This window comes from Streptopelia decaocto (assembly GCF_964273445.1).
Source record: "Streptopelia decaocto genome assembly, chromosome: 1".
NCBI classification, from domain to species: domain Eukaryota; kingdom Metazoa; phylum Chordata; class Aves; order Columbiformes; family Columbidae; genus Streptopelia; species Streptopelia decaocto.
This window is the reverse complement of record NC_138663.1, coordinates 7,112,262-7,127,165: the sequence shown is the minus strand read 5'-3', so window position 1 is coordinate 7,127,165 and position 14,904 is coordinate 7,112,262. Positions and strand designations below refer to the sequence as shown.

General features: G+C 39.5%; 1 protein-coding gene across 3 annotated transcripts in view; it reads left to right on the top strand.

Annotated features, from left to right (window-relative positions):
- USP6NL (USP6 N-terminal like) overlaps positions 1 to 14,044 on the top strand; it is a 128,876-nt gene extending 114,832 nt beyond the window's left edge. For all 3 annotated transcript variants that reach the window (XM_082072689.1, XM_082072690.1, XM_082072688.1), the window contains one exon: positions 10,529 to 14,044. In XM_082072689.1, the coding sequence (XP_081928815.1) occupies positions 10,529 to 11,970 (1,442 nt within the window). In that variant the 3' untranslated portion in view covers positions 11,971 to 14,044. The remainder of the gene's footprint in view (positions 1 to 10,528) is intronic.
- Positions 14,045 to 14,904: the final 860 nt, after the last annotated feature.

Here is a 14,904-nt window from a genome sequence, read left to right as displayed (position 1 = left end):
TATTATCTCCACAATCTTTAATTAGATTTTTTCTTGCAATTATCCAGAGTCCTTTTTATTTCTCTTTATTAGTTGTAAAATAGTATATGAGAAAGAATACATGTTTTTTTTAAAAAAAAGGCAGAAATTACCATAAAATAACTTTGTTAGCTTTCAGAAGTTAAGAAGTGTCAGAATAAAGTTTGCCTATGTAGCATTGGTGTGATAATTTGTTTCTGAAGCTCTTGCATTAATGAACTTCATCTTTCTGTTTCTGTAGACGTTATTTGTTACATGCAGTATTGGGCTGTTTCAGGATTACTCATCACAAATAAATAACTGTTTCATCAGGTTCTTCAGCACATCAATCACTCTGGAGTTACATACATCGAATTGCAGAATCATTTCAGTTGGAAGAGACCCTCAGGTTCATCGAGTCCAACTATAACCTAACTCTAGCACTAAACCATATCCCTAAGAACCTCATCTAAATGCCTTTTAAACACTTTCTGTACATTTGGTTCTCATCATCTTGGCCTCTTGTCAGAGTTTCCCATGTCTCTTTCTCCCCGTTCCTGTGTTTTACCCTCTTTCTGACTCTATCACATCTCTCCTGTACATGTTCTCCCACCCACAATGGATCTAAGCCTACTTCATGCTGTTGTCTTTTCATCTGCTCAGTCCTTGCCTACAGACTATGTTCTGTGAGTCTGTGGTTCTTCATGTTCCTCTTCTCACTGCTTCTTCCCCTTCCGAATCACAGCCTTCCCATCCTACCTTCTCTCCAGCCTTTTCCCACAAGCAGAGTTTTGATCTTGACTTACTCTTTAGAGCAACTTGCTCTTTCCCACACTCCTCTTCAGCTGTCAGCTTTATCAGACAACTTGTTGTAACCAATGCTTGGTCACGGTGACGAGATGTGAGCAAATACCTCAATGAGCAATTTTGTCTTTTGGCATCAATTCCACTTAGTTGTGTTCACGGAAAATAGATCATGGGTGTGCTTTTTGTTACATTTTAAATAGAGAGTTCTGTGTGGTTATGTTGGACTGGTAAGGAGCTTCCCCTTCGAAAACTTTCATTGTTTGGAGATGGGTAGATTTTTCACAAATGTGGTGAAGTAGAGGGTACTGAACGTATCTCCTTGCTGAGACAGTTTGGCAATGGGATGCAAGTTGTTTGGTTCATACTTTGTACATTTACATGTAACTTCTGATAAGACTCCAGGATGGTAATTGTTTTTCTTTCTTTTGGATAGCTAAAACGACACCAATGATAATAAAATGCCTTTTGTTTGTTTTTTAAAATCAGTAAAGGAGGTTTAAGTTTAAATAGGAAAAGCAAAGCCAAAGTGAAGCACTGGATCAGGAACTGAACTTTTTTCTTTGTGATTTCTAAGTAGCCTGGGAAAACCTCTCTGTGGGGCAGGTTTTTGCCAGGGGTAGATGAGAACGTTACTTAAACTTTCAAAAAATACGTATAAAATGTCATCATCTTAATCCTTGGAAATCTGGCTGATTCGTTACTATGTGTGAGGCTGCCTCGTTTGTTCTTCATATGAATTTCATAAGCCTTTGAATTTTTTTTTTTTTCCTTTTCCCGCTCAGATGTTCATTTTGGTTTTACTAATCACTGTCTTCAGGCAATAATGTTTTTCTGTAGATTCTCAGCATTCTCTAGATGTTCAGCTTACTCACAGAATCGACTGGGTTGGAAAAGACCTCAGAGATCATCGAGTCCAACCCTTGGTCCAACTCCAGTCCATTGACTAGATCATGGCACTAAGTGCCATGTCCAATCTCAGTTTCAAAACCTCCAGGGACGGTGAGTCCAGCACCTCCCTGGGCAGCCATTCCAAAGCCATTACACTCCCTAGGGAAGGAATTTCTTTCTAATCTCCAGCCTAAATTTCCCCTGGCAGAGTTGAAGCCCATGCCCCCTTGTCCTATTGCTGACTGCCTGGGAGAAGAGACCAATCCCCACCTGGCTATAACTTCCCTTCAGGTAGTTCTAGAGAGTGCTGAGCTCACCTCTAAGCCTCCTCTTCTCCAGACTAAACAAGCCCAGCTCCCTCAGCCTCTCCCCATAGGTCTTGTGTTCAAGTCCCTTCCCCAGTCTTGTTGCTCTTCTCTGGACTCGCTCCAGCACTTCAATGTCTTTCCTGAACTGAGGGGCCCAGAACTGAACACAATACTCCAGGTGTGGCCTCCCCAATGCAGAGTACAGGGGAAGGATCACTGCCCTTGTCCTGCTGACCACGCTCTTTTTGATACAGGACAGGACACCATTGGCCTTCTTGGCCACCTGGGCACACTGGTGGCTCATGTTGAGCTTCCTGTCAATTAGTCCCCCCAGGTCCTTTTCTGCCTGACTGTCTATCAGACTGACTATCAGACTGTCACATACCTGTCTCTCCTATCTTTACTACCTCCAATCTCTTTTTACTATTTTCCTTTCAATGTCATATAAAAATTATGAAACTATTATATATCATGCAGTAATACACGCAAAACCCACCAGGCTGTTTGTTTGAATATCCACTGTAGCCCGAGAAAATGATGTTTATCTTAGTTTTCTGAAATCAGATAACTACATCCTTTCTTGTACTTGTTTTTGTTTGTTTGTTTTTAATTTTCGCATTGTGCAACAATTACACCTTTAAGAACTAAGGTAAAAACACACATTAGGAAAAATAAGAGAGTCTCCATCTTACAGTTGCATCAGTATCAGTCATCCAGGAATAGCTGTGAGCTAATTAAGCTCAGTGGAATTTTCCATCTGCCATCCTTTGTCAGACTGTATGGATTTTCCTGCCCTAGCAGGGGAAGCTGCGGTAGGATATTGAAAGAGGTAATAGCTTTTGCGTTATTTTAAAGTGGATGTCCGCGTCTGTCTGATGGAGCTTTCTCTGAGTTGCTTCCTCCGTGTCTTCTCCCACTGAATTAAGAAGCTCCTTGTTCCCTTCAGAGCGGCGAGGAATGAAGGACTTTGTTTAGCGCTTTCTCCCTGATAAAACCCTTCAAATGCTCAGCCAGAACGTGGATGTTAAGGGGATCGTGCGAATTTGGGATGTCAGTGAAATGTTTTTGACAACACTAGGGCTATTTTGCATAAAGCAGACCGCAGATTTTCATTGCTCTTTGTGGCAATTTCTTGTCTTAAGCGGTGGCCAGTGTAGGATGGCCTGTACTTGGCAACTACAACCTTTTGAGGATGGCTTGCAACTTCAGTGATGTTCTCAAACTCAAGGTGGGCATCCCTGTTCCATTGACACTACGGGGACAGTAAATCATGTGGATAAACATGTTTTTTACTGCCAAACCCTCAGAGAGGCAGATTGTGACAGTTACACAGTGGAAACTGCAATTTAAAGTACTTCTCTGACACATCCTCAGGCAAATTTAGTAGAAAAGACGATTGATGTTTTCTAGATTGCCTTGGAACTTCATGAAGGATGGTCACACCACGGCAGGTTCTTCAACAACACACCTAAACCTCATATGAATCCTGTTTACACCTTCTCAAGGAGCCAGATCTGACACAGAGCGGACAATCTCTTCCTTGATTCAAGGATAATGAAAGGAATTCTCTTGGTATACACCAAAATTTCTTGGTGCAGATTCTTTTCTCGGCTGTTATTTAAAGCAATAGCAAAATTCCTGAAATGCTCACAAGATGTGGATGGGATTTCCCGCTTTACTCTAAGTTACTCCTGTAGGACTACCTAAATAATGTAGTGCTTAGTAAATGATATTTATATATTAATCCATCTTTTTATAGTGCCTGACTATAATAAAAAAGTGCTTACCATTGGAAGTTTAATATTCTGCTTAAAATACATGACTGAAAATAGTTTATTAAGCTTGAGCTTCATAAACAAGTCAGTCAGGCTCAGCTGAAGGTGCTCAGGTCTGTTCTTCAGACAGTTCCTCACCCATTTTTTGATATGAGATCATCTGAAAAAGGAGGACATAGAGATCCTGGGACTGAGTTAATTGTTTATTTTTAATGACTGAAAGTTTAATAGCCCTTACAGCAGCCTTTTCCAGAGAGAAAGGTCTCACACTTCAATTTTAAAGCAATATTGCCTCACTTGGAATCTGCCAATGTCCTAGTGTTCAACTTCACCATCTCTGCATATGGTAATACCAGCTTTAAACTCTGATTCAGTTGTTCTAGTTCTCACAGTCTTTTGAGTCTTGAGTTTCCCACAAACTTTTAAATATTTACCTGCTGTTTATCATTAAAGGTATATTTTATTAAACTTACAATTAATATCTTTTTTGTCTATTTTAAGTACTCATCTGTGACCATGCAGCAATACATACAAAGTCAATTAGCTATTAAAGGGTGTCTCTTTTCTGCTGTTAATATGCTTTTGACAGCCAAAACAATAGAAATACGTAAGTCAGCTTGACTTTAGTGTTTCTGATGGTGTCTCTTTTGGTTGTGTTTTGTTTCAGAGGAATTATGGATTCTTCACTTGTGCTTGAAGAATATACAAGTAGCTATTTCATACAATGCACTTCATGTTTTAATTAACTAAACTAATTGATACGTCTTGTTTTTTGTGTGATACAACTGCTTTGCAATATTATGAAGGAAATTAATATATGGAATTATACTAATATAATTAGTATATTCTTTTCAGCAGTTTTAGACATTGGCTTTGCATTATTTAAAAATCTTTACTGTTTGAAACCTGCATGCTTTTTAAAAATACCATCTAGATGGTTACATTGGTCATTGTTCATATTTCTATTTTGAACTGTATTCCAGAAAGTATTTTGTGGAAGAAATGTGGAATTAGGGACATAAAACGAAGTGTTTAATTTTAGAAATGATTTTTGCACAGGCAGCTGATAGACACACAACTGGCCACCTCCGTCCTCTGGTTGATGACCCAATTTCTTAACATTTCTATTGTTTATCTAAATGCAGATGTTTATAAAGTAAGTTTGCTTAGTGTCAGCACTACAAAAGCAGCAGAAAGGCAAAAAATGTATTTTGTTCTACCACCAATTTGTCAGGCAAGATTTCATTTACCGAGCCCTTTGCCGCTGATGGTGTGAAAAGGACGGCGAGCGGAGGTTGATTTTCAGGCTTGAGCTTCTAGTGCAGGCACTTAAATTTCCTTAAAATTCTCTGGGACTTGTAAACTGCAGAAGCAAGATGGACGTCACTGATGGAAAATAAACACAAAACATCGAGATGTCATTTTTAAGAGTTGTTTTTATGACCATTACCATCCTTGAAAACTGTGTTAGAGTAGTCAAAGTGCATGTATTCGGGTGCTGAAATTAAGGACTAGACTGTTATTCACTGGAGAGAGCACTTAAAAGCACTTTACTCCAATTATATGTCTGCTGTTCAACGCATGAGGCTGTTAGTGCCTCCTGAAGCAATTATCTGTAAAAGTCTTGCAGTTGAGATCAACTTCCACTGGGTGGTGACCAAGACTTGTTAGAGCAGAAGAAGTCAGGAGGCTGAAACTTTCTTTAATATGACTTGAATTCCTTATCTTTTTGGGAACACTCAGCTCTGCTCATATTTGCTTTGCTGCTTTTCATGTCAGGTAATATGTTTACCAGCAGCAAACAAGCACCTGATTGTTCTTGTTTTGCTTAAATTGTCTCTCTCTACTTCCATTTCTTTCCTTCCTCACCCATTTTTCACCCTATTTTTTGTGTTGTTTGCCTATTTTATGCTATACTGCATACAAGCCAACTAAATCACTGCCTGTCTTTTAAAGGAAAAATAAAACATCCTATAGTCCCTGCTCCATAACTAAACCGGGAACTAAACTTTGTCTAGGAAGCTGTTCTATTGAAGGAAGAATAGGGGATAAGGATGAGAGTCACCCTGTTCTGCATCTTGTTCAAATTCTGGCAACCTGGGAAAAAACCCACATGCCCTGTTTGCTTCAGAAGACAAAGGCACATTCAGTGACTGCAGTGCTTGCTGCCAAAACAATCTTAGATCAACTGGACAGCTTTGCCTTAACTACTAGTTTTAAAATGCTTTCAAACATTGTGTGTAAACATCATAGGTTGTATAGAAAAGCACTTATTCCAGGAATCATTCTTGTAGAATTCAAACATCTCTCTGTTCCTCAGTCAGACAGGTATGTCCAGAAAGTGGATTAACTCAGACTTTGGATCAACAGCACAGACAGATGTTCGATTGAATATCCCAAATAAACTTTTTCGCATGCTCAGTTCTGAGGAGTTTGAACAGTCGCTTCAGTTGAAGAAGGAAAGATGGTGGTTGAGAGCTGCATGGGAGGTTTTAGACAGTTTTGGAGTGAAAAATTGGTAGATAAAAGACACGTGGCTTGGAGGAAGGATCAGTTCTTTTGCATGCTTCTCTGGTGAGCTGTTTGTGTTCCTCTTAACAGTAGAGATATTTGTGCTGACTTGGTTTCTTTGGTTTGCTTTTGCATTGCATTCTCCTCAGCTTTTTGCTTCTATTACCCTCTTTCTTCCTTGCCAGCATGCAGCAGCATGGTTTTCTTGCTATTCTTGCTGCTAGTGGACTACTTAGAGCATTCACAGACATAGTTTGCATGGTATTTTGTGCACTTGAAGAATTTCTCATATTAAGATACATGGTTATCCTCTACTTATTTAATTTTGTGGACTTTTTTTGAAATTCAGCAGTTTTTATTTGTTTTTTACGGTACTTGGTAGTTCCACTGGAAGCGCCAGCGCTGTGTGTATGTAGGTATGATCTATGTGCTTAAACTAGAATTAAATATCTATTTTGCAGTTCAAAACAGATTGGTTTTCCTTTAGAAGGTGGCTGGTTCGCAGGATGTCTTTGTGCTGCAGCATCGTAGATCCTTATACAGCTTCTCCCAATGCTTTTTATGGCAGGAGGTGATGAGAGCTCCAGCGCTTTTGAACCAGAACAAGGCCTGTGCCTCGTGGCTTTGATCACTGAATCGAGTCCCTCCAGCAACATGGCCTTTCTTAAAGTTTCACGTGCAAATGTGTTGATGAAGCAAGTTGTGTCATTTGTTTCTTTCTGAGGTCGAGTTAAACCAAGTTCTGTGGAAGCCCCGTGGCTAAGATTTAAAGCCATATTTCTCCTTTTCCCGGCTGACCCTCCACACATAAACATTATTCCATATTTTCCCTGAAAGCACTAACCTCTGCTATTACCAGCCTATAAACGTGGCATCTCACAGTTAAAATGCAGAGGTTTTCTTCTAAATCAACTGTTTCCTTAGACCACTTTGCTTGTTATTTAGTACGTGAGTTAATGTTGGGTCTTAATAGTTTCACAGCAGACCTAATAAAGCTTCTCTGATAGTCATTTTGCAGCTGTAATTCATTTTATAGAATACATCATCTAGATAGTGCAGCCCATGTGTACCAGGTTGTAGTGTGTTCTTTTACCCTGAAATGTGAAGGAAAGGTGACAGAAAATAATCTTCAAAGCAGCCTAGACGGAATTCAAACCAATGTCTGCAGGATTCTCACTTGGGCTTTAGTAGAGCTTAATGGTAATTAAGAGACCTTACGTGTGTGAAATTAAAAAAGCAGAAAACTCACACAAACCCCACCTTTATTGTACAACCAAGTGTGTTTCAAAGGATCACGTATTGCTCTGTGTGCATTTCTTGAAGAGTCAGAGCTGGAAGAAAGGGCATCGGTTCATGCTTTTAACGTCTTTGTACAAGGGAAAGCAGCATTGCAGCTACTAGAGGAACTTCAGGGGTTTTTTATACAGCTTGAACAGCTGAATTTCAAGCATGGAAAAATACAATTATTTAAAACATTCATTGCATACAAGGACAGAAAGAACATAATTTAGAGAAGTCAAGGAGCCATTTTGTTGTGCTATCCCATAACTGCTGTCGATCACCTAGAGGTTATAAATGGGTTAGCAGTGTATAAAGCCTATTCTGTAGGTACTTTGAGTGGTGTTTCTTAATTCAGACTTCATGCTATTTAAATATGGAAAAATTAGTGAGCAGTGTGATATATAGTTCCAGTGTCAGGAATATTTATGATGAGCAAAATTCACTTTTGTTTAGAAGACAAGACCTTCAGCTTTGCCTGACAGTGTGTTTGAAGGTGCAGTTGGAATTAAATGGTACAAATGCCTTTTGCCAAAGGGAAGCAAGTTCAGAAAGTGAACTGCTGTTCATAAAGAATAAAGAACGCTTGTGAAGAGGCTGGTGCAGCAGACAATGTATTGCAGATCTGTCAAATCATCCATTTACAGCATTCATGCAACTCGCTTCCCTGCCCCTCATCTCTGAATCCGCGCTCCAGATTTTTGCCTGATTTGTGAATAGTGGGGAAAGAGAATAAACCATGAGACTTGTAATTCCAAGAGCTGCTCGTTGGAGCCTAATCCTGAGGTGTTACCCCACTGTGTAACCCGCATGCAACCGTTCATGTAGGTGTTCTCATCATGTAGGATGTGCCAGGTGGATCGGCCTGTAAGATAGTTTAACATGTGGAATCTCTACTTGGGTGTAAGTAATGGGGGAGAGGGCTCAGCATGAGTAATTCCTCTGCCAAGGTGTAGCAAGGTGGACAACAAGTACTTTCAGTGTAAGAGCATAGGTTTCTTTATCTAGAGAATGATTAACAATAGTGAATAATTATTATTACTTCCTAAATAATAATTGTTAATTTCTGATAATAATTGAGCAGAGGACAATTAGGGGAAAATGAGAGTGGAGGGTTTTTCCACAGAAAGCCTGGGTAGGCTGTATTTATTTTATGTAAGCTGAAGTTTCTGACGTTGTGTATTTGTAAAGGGTAGGTTTCTGTATGGCCTTTAGCCTCATATGACGACTTCAAAAATCAAGGAAAGGCTAGTTTAATTGTTTGGCGAACCCAGACTGTTCTTGTTAAGTACTTTTTATTGGGTTATTTTCTCCTGACACACGTGTGTTCTTCTCCGCTGTCCTCCTGCTCTGGCCTCGCTGGCACAAACTGTAAGATTTCATTTAGTTTATATAGCAATTGATCCGCGCTGGTAGTTTGTTGTGCTGTTATAATAAATAATGCTGACCTTGGCTGCTGGCTCTCCTCTCTGTATCTCCGTCATGAACCCGTCATCAAAGACCGAACTCGTACTATTGACTGTAAAAATGACTATAGGTCGCTTCTAACCACAGCACTCGTGTCAGGGGTAGAGTAGTCCGTATGTATTCGTTCCTGTGAGCACATATAGACACATAAAAGGAATTTTAATTACAAATAGCTAAAAAGAGTGAGGTGCTAACTCTCTGATCTTTGATGACGGAGAAAGATTCTACATTTCTTGTCTTAGGAAGCAGCACGATAAAGCAAAATTATTTTACTGACAGCCATTTTATATAATTTAAATTGCATAACTTTTAAGCGAGGGTAACCGTATCTTTTTTTCTTCTTACAACAGACCTTTTGCTTAATAAATAGATACAGAGTGAGTAGGATTTGTTTGGTTATGCTGACTTTAAAAGTTTGGGTTTTTATTTTGAGAAATACTGAGCATCAAATAAATTAAATCTAGATTAATATATTTAATGAGAAGTACGTGACCTTTTCTACTTGTAATGGGCAAATAATGTATTACGCAATTAAGTTATATGCAAGTGGATATGATAAAAGGCTTTGGCTGAGAGTATGAAGAGTATTGACTGCTAAGGAGAAAAGACTGCAGTGGAAAATCTGATGTAAATTGTTCTATGAGCAGCATGAAGCAATGAAACGCTTCTTTATTCTTTCTGTAGTGACAATGTGGACTGTTCAGGGTCCCACATAACTGATATTTACCACTGGTTGTTGCAATGTGCTGAGCTCCTGTCTGGGAGGACTTTCCATTCTTATCCTATTTCAGTAAATGGTGTCCTTGTGTTTGGCAAAATTTGTCCATTGAGCTCTCAAATGAAATCATGACGTAGAATCAGTATTAGCTACTTCAGTTGTTCTATAACTGATAGAACACTGGACTGAAAAAAATATGTTTCTGCATAGAGTGTTTTATTATACTGTAGCTTTTTAATACTGTGGATGAAATTTCTAGGTGGGGGTTGAGGGGGAACAAGGACTTAACTGTGCAGAAGGGAGAGAACATACAAAGATGTCTGGTAGGAAGCTTGGGCGAGGCATTGATAGTATGGCTTACAAAAGGTGAACATTGAAAGAGAATAGATCAGGAGAGGGGTATTGGAAAGGATTTTTAAAGTGGAGAGAGTGGTTTACTTAATGGGACAAGGACAGTGTGAGGGGGGTCACACACAGAGTAAGTATTGGATCCAAAGCAGCATCTAGGAAAATTGCTTTTTGCAGCAGCGTCATGAATGAGCAAAAGCTTGGCAAAATTGCATCAGCTGTAGAAAGGAAGACTAGAACAACTGGTTGAGATGAGAGCTTACACCAAATCTTTGTTCAGTGTCACTATACAAAACAACCTTTGAGGTGTTTAAGCAGAATGGGAGAGGTCCAGGTAATAGAGTTCGTAGCTGGTTTTGCTTGCGTGACCAACAGATCAAAGATGACTCCTGTACAAAGGTGAATTGATGTTATTCCTCTTCTTGTTTTAGGTAAAGAAGATGAATTTCCAAAGAAGCCACTGGGGCAGATTCCATCAGGACCTCAGCCTGCTGTGCTTAACTCTACTCCAATGCTTAATGGACAAAACAGCACTGGGACACAAGCAACAAGTAAGACAGAGAGGAGACCATCCCAAGGAGAAGAGCTAGAAAGTTCACCGAATAACCTAAAAAGAATTAATTCAGTGGAAAAGAAACCTTCCTTGAAACAGCAAAAGCCTCGACCAACAGAGACACAAAGTAGTATGCCTGCAAGTGAGGCAGATACCAGAAGAAAGCCTCCGCCAACAGAGCAGGACAACTCGAGACAGTATAATAATGCAACTGCTAATCAAAATTCTAATGCTACTTCGAATACAAGAAGGGAATTTGTACCTAAGTGGAATAAACCGTCTGATATCAAAATAATTGAAAAGACAATGAAACTTAGTGCAGATGTGAAAGGAAGGCCAATAAACCATTCGGTTTTGGGCCCACCACCAAGTCCTGGAGAAACGCAGCCTTTGAATGTAAAGCAGAAGATGAGGGTTTTGGATGCTGATGAAGGTAAGCGAGGGTCTAATGCATCTCAATATGACAATGTTCCAGAAGGTGACACTGAGAATGAGAATCTTGTTGAAGAGATGCTTGAGAGAGCTCATCCCCAGAGCCCTAGGCACGTGACATATTCTAATAGTCCAAGAAAGCAAAATGAAAAGATACCACCTCCGTTAAAAATACCCAATAATTACACCTTTGCTTCACAACCCAGACCTCCAAAATATCCATCGCAATCTGATGGACCACCTCATGGACTGAATGTAAAACAGCCGCTGCCATGTTATAGTAATCCACCTACTTACCATGGAAATTCTCCAAAGCATGTTCCCAATATAGGCAATACAAGTTCTGTACCTCTCCATTATCATGGGAACCGAACCAGCCCTTCTGGTAGGCCATATGGTCCTTTTGTGTCTGTAGATTATTCTCCGGATAAACCACAAATGAATTCCTATCCTGCCAGTCGCCAAAATCCTCTTTCCTCAACCCCTGGTCAGATAGAAGTAGCTCCTGTTGATGCTTATACCAGCAACTCAAGATCCCCCACAGGTGTCAAATTCATAATCCCTCCAGTGGATTATTTACCAGAAGATCGAAAGTGGCCAGATGCAACCTGTATTTACAGACACGAACCCTACAGGCAGCCCTGGAGCCAAGATGTTAACAAGGGCCACTTGGATAATTTCCAGAAATATCAGCATTTTCAGCCAACACCTTTTCAAGACTATGGTCTTCCTGCTGTTTCTGTGGATGCTCCGGTAAGATACAGGACTTCACCAACCTTTGAAGAGCACAGTTCGCCACAATACCAATATCCAAACCCAGCAGCTCAAGCCCAACATTATCGAAATCGAAATGACGGGTTGTCCATGCATGAGTCTGTGCTCCTCTGAGAAGCTGCCTGTGCTTAGCAAAATGGCAAGAACCAAACGCAAGTTAACGTGATTGTGGTAGCAGTAATCCACCTCAGTTCTGTGAAATGCAGACAGTTCGTGTGACTCTCAAAAATAACACTATTTCAAAGGCGTTTCAGACTTTAATTGAAGGCTTGTTGAGTTCTTAGACTTGCACCGGAGCTGTTGAAGGTGACCTGATGCACACAGACATAGCAATAAGATCATACACACGATGTGGTTAAGACTGTCGTTGTTCCTAACATTTAAATAACTGGTGTTACGATCTTTCTGCCTAAAATCTGTAATACATTGACAAGTTTTATGTTGACTGACATTGTTAATGCACTGTATAGATGTGTGTGTGTGCACGGGTGAGTGCACACTTAGAATACACAAACACATAGGGAAAAGAGCTAAAGAGTTTAAATGTAAATGCATTTAACTTTGGGCAAAGCTTGTGAAGTACTTTTATTTCATATTAATTTTTCTGTGTAATTTATTTGAGAAGCCATTCATTTTGAATGGGAATTTCTGTCGTTTTTATACAGCTGCCTCAGCATCCCAGTGTCTGTTCTGGGCAGGAGAGATGCTTTGGGATTATTAATTTAATCTTATGTGAGAGTTAATTTCTTCTCCTTTGACTACTGTTTGTCGTTTTCCTCCGCAAGAAGGAGCAGGCAGGCAAAAGCAGAAAGCCAAAAAAAGTCTCTGATCTGGCTAAGAAATGGTGCTTAGAATTTGTGACAGTCTTTAGTTTTTCAGGTGCATCGAGAGTGGGGAATTTTTACCTTCTCACCTAAATCTACCTTCAGATTGTTGTTCTATATGGTGAGAGTAATGCCAGATGCAGAAATGGTGCTGCACCCATCGCTTTTTGCTGTGCTGTCAAACTAAAAAAAAAAGGGTATCGGAGAACAAGCAGCTCCGTGACACTTGTAAAATACAGGCAAGAGTCTGAGAGTTGGTCGAAGCTTGAGATTCTCTGGGCTGTCTGAGGATGCAGTGCCCCTTCCTTTCAATTTCGGCACGTTTTGCCCCTTTTTTACCCCAAAGAGCCGGTGGGTTCATGCCCATTACTGCGCAGGCGCTGCTGCGGAGAGACCGTGCCGTGTTTTACCCTAGAATGATCCTGTTAATAGGAAGCTTAGACTCCTGGTAATGTAATTTTTTTTTTGTTTTAATTAGTGTTTGCAGCCTTTTCTACTTCATGTTTTCCTTTCCTTGACTGTGAATCGCGGGTAAAAAATCTTTTAAAAGGCAGGTGAAGTGGCACATGTAGGATGCACCGAGCTCTTGTTGGAAGCAATGGGAGCGGAGACAGACGAGGGTCTCACCTGAAGAGGCCCTTGGAGTGCTTAGCAGAGATTTTTCTAATACTTAAGTACCAAACATAGGTATCAAGACCATTTTTGTATGGTTTGGAAGGTTGTCCTGTTACCTTTTTGTTTTGTAAGGCTTCTTAACTGAAAACATAGAAATCGATAATTTTATTTCCTTTAAAGAATGAGCTTTAGTGCCTATTACTGCTGCAGGTTGGCTCTGTAAGTTTTAAGGTACAGAATTAAAACAATTTTTACAAATGGAAGTAACATTTACTTAGTATATTTCAAAACCTTTTTTTTTTTGGTGTGTGTATATAATGTGTCTGATGTAATTTTTAATGAACTGGGCAATTTTATATTTTAAAAATTGCAAACTGCAGCGAAGTAACAGTAGCAAAGCACTACACTGAAACTCTGAACTAAAATTGTGAAGGTAAATATGATTTGGGCTTAACTTAGTTCTGATTGCTTCCAGCAGCTTAGAAATGTATGTATATAATATTGTGGCTAAATGTAATAATCTCAGTGTTTAATGATGGTTCTGTAATTCATAACTAAGTTGTACAATTTATTTGTGCAAGCAACGCAAGGCTCCAAATATGTATCAGCATTAGTAAATACTGTAGATTTTTATATATAAAATATATACACACTATTTTCTTATGTCATCCGCAACAGTTTTATAACTGTGTATCCTATTTTGATGTGACTGTATTTTTAACATGTTAAAATAATAATAATTAAGCTTATGTTGTTTTGTCTTTATTCTTAATTATTTTATGAGGTCCAAACTGGACTTTTGCTCTTCTCAGCACAAATTGCTGAATGAATAGTAGAGATATATATTTATCTTCTATTTAATTTGTGCACGTTTCTTTTTGGACTAAGCAATTTGGATACAATCTATATAGTGCTTTTGCATTACTATAGAAACAGAAGGATTATTGATTATAGTTTACTAAACTGCTAAACCCTAACCTATCATTTGTGAAAGCTAGGAGGATAAACTGCGATCATCATTTTCTGGTTTTGTTCTAATAATCTCACCCGAACCAATTCAAGAGAGGAGAATTATTGGCATCCGAGACTTGCAAAGTTGCATTGATCACAGTGCAAAAATAATGGTCTGACTGTGTGTCCATCACGTGTTCAGAGGACAGTGTAGAGCTTTATGTGTTTGTAGTGCAAAAATACACTTTTATCTTCATTTAACTGCAAAAGCTGAACTAAAGGTGCTGCCAGATTCAAATCTGTCATTCATACCAGTAACAAAAACCCCTCGATGCGGAGTGAAGTGAGACAGAGCTGTGCCAGGATCTCACTGGTAGCAGGAATCATCTCAGCGTCATGGATTAAATATCCTCATGAAAGCTTTCCTGTCGCTGTTTCCTTTCAGCTGAAAACAGTCAAGCAGTAAGTATCGACATGAAATACTTGGGGATCTTTTCATAGTTTTCCAGAAATTGCCTGCCTGGAGCTGTAGGGATTTGTCCAGGTTAGTCGTCACGGCTTTCCCTGGCGTCGGTGAGACATTCAAGGGGCGGATTTGGGGAATGCTTCATGCCACGCTCACTCCACCATCACAGAAGCCTAAGTAAGGATAGATGGC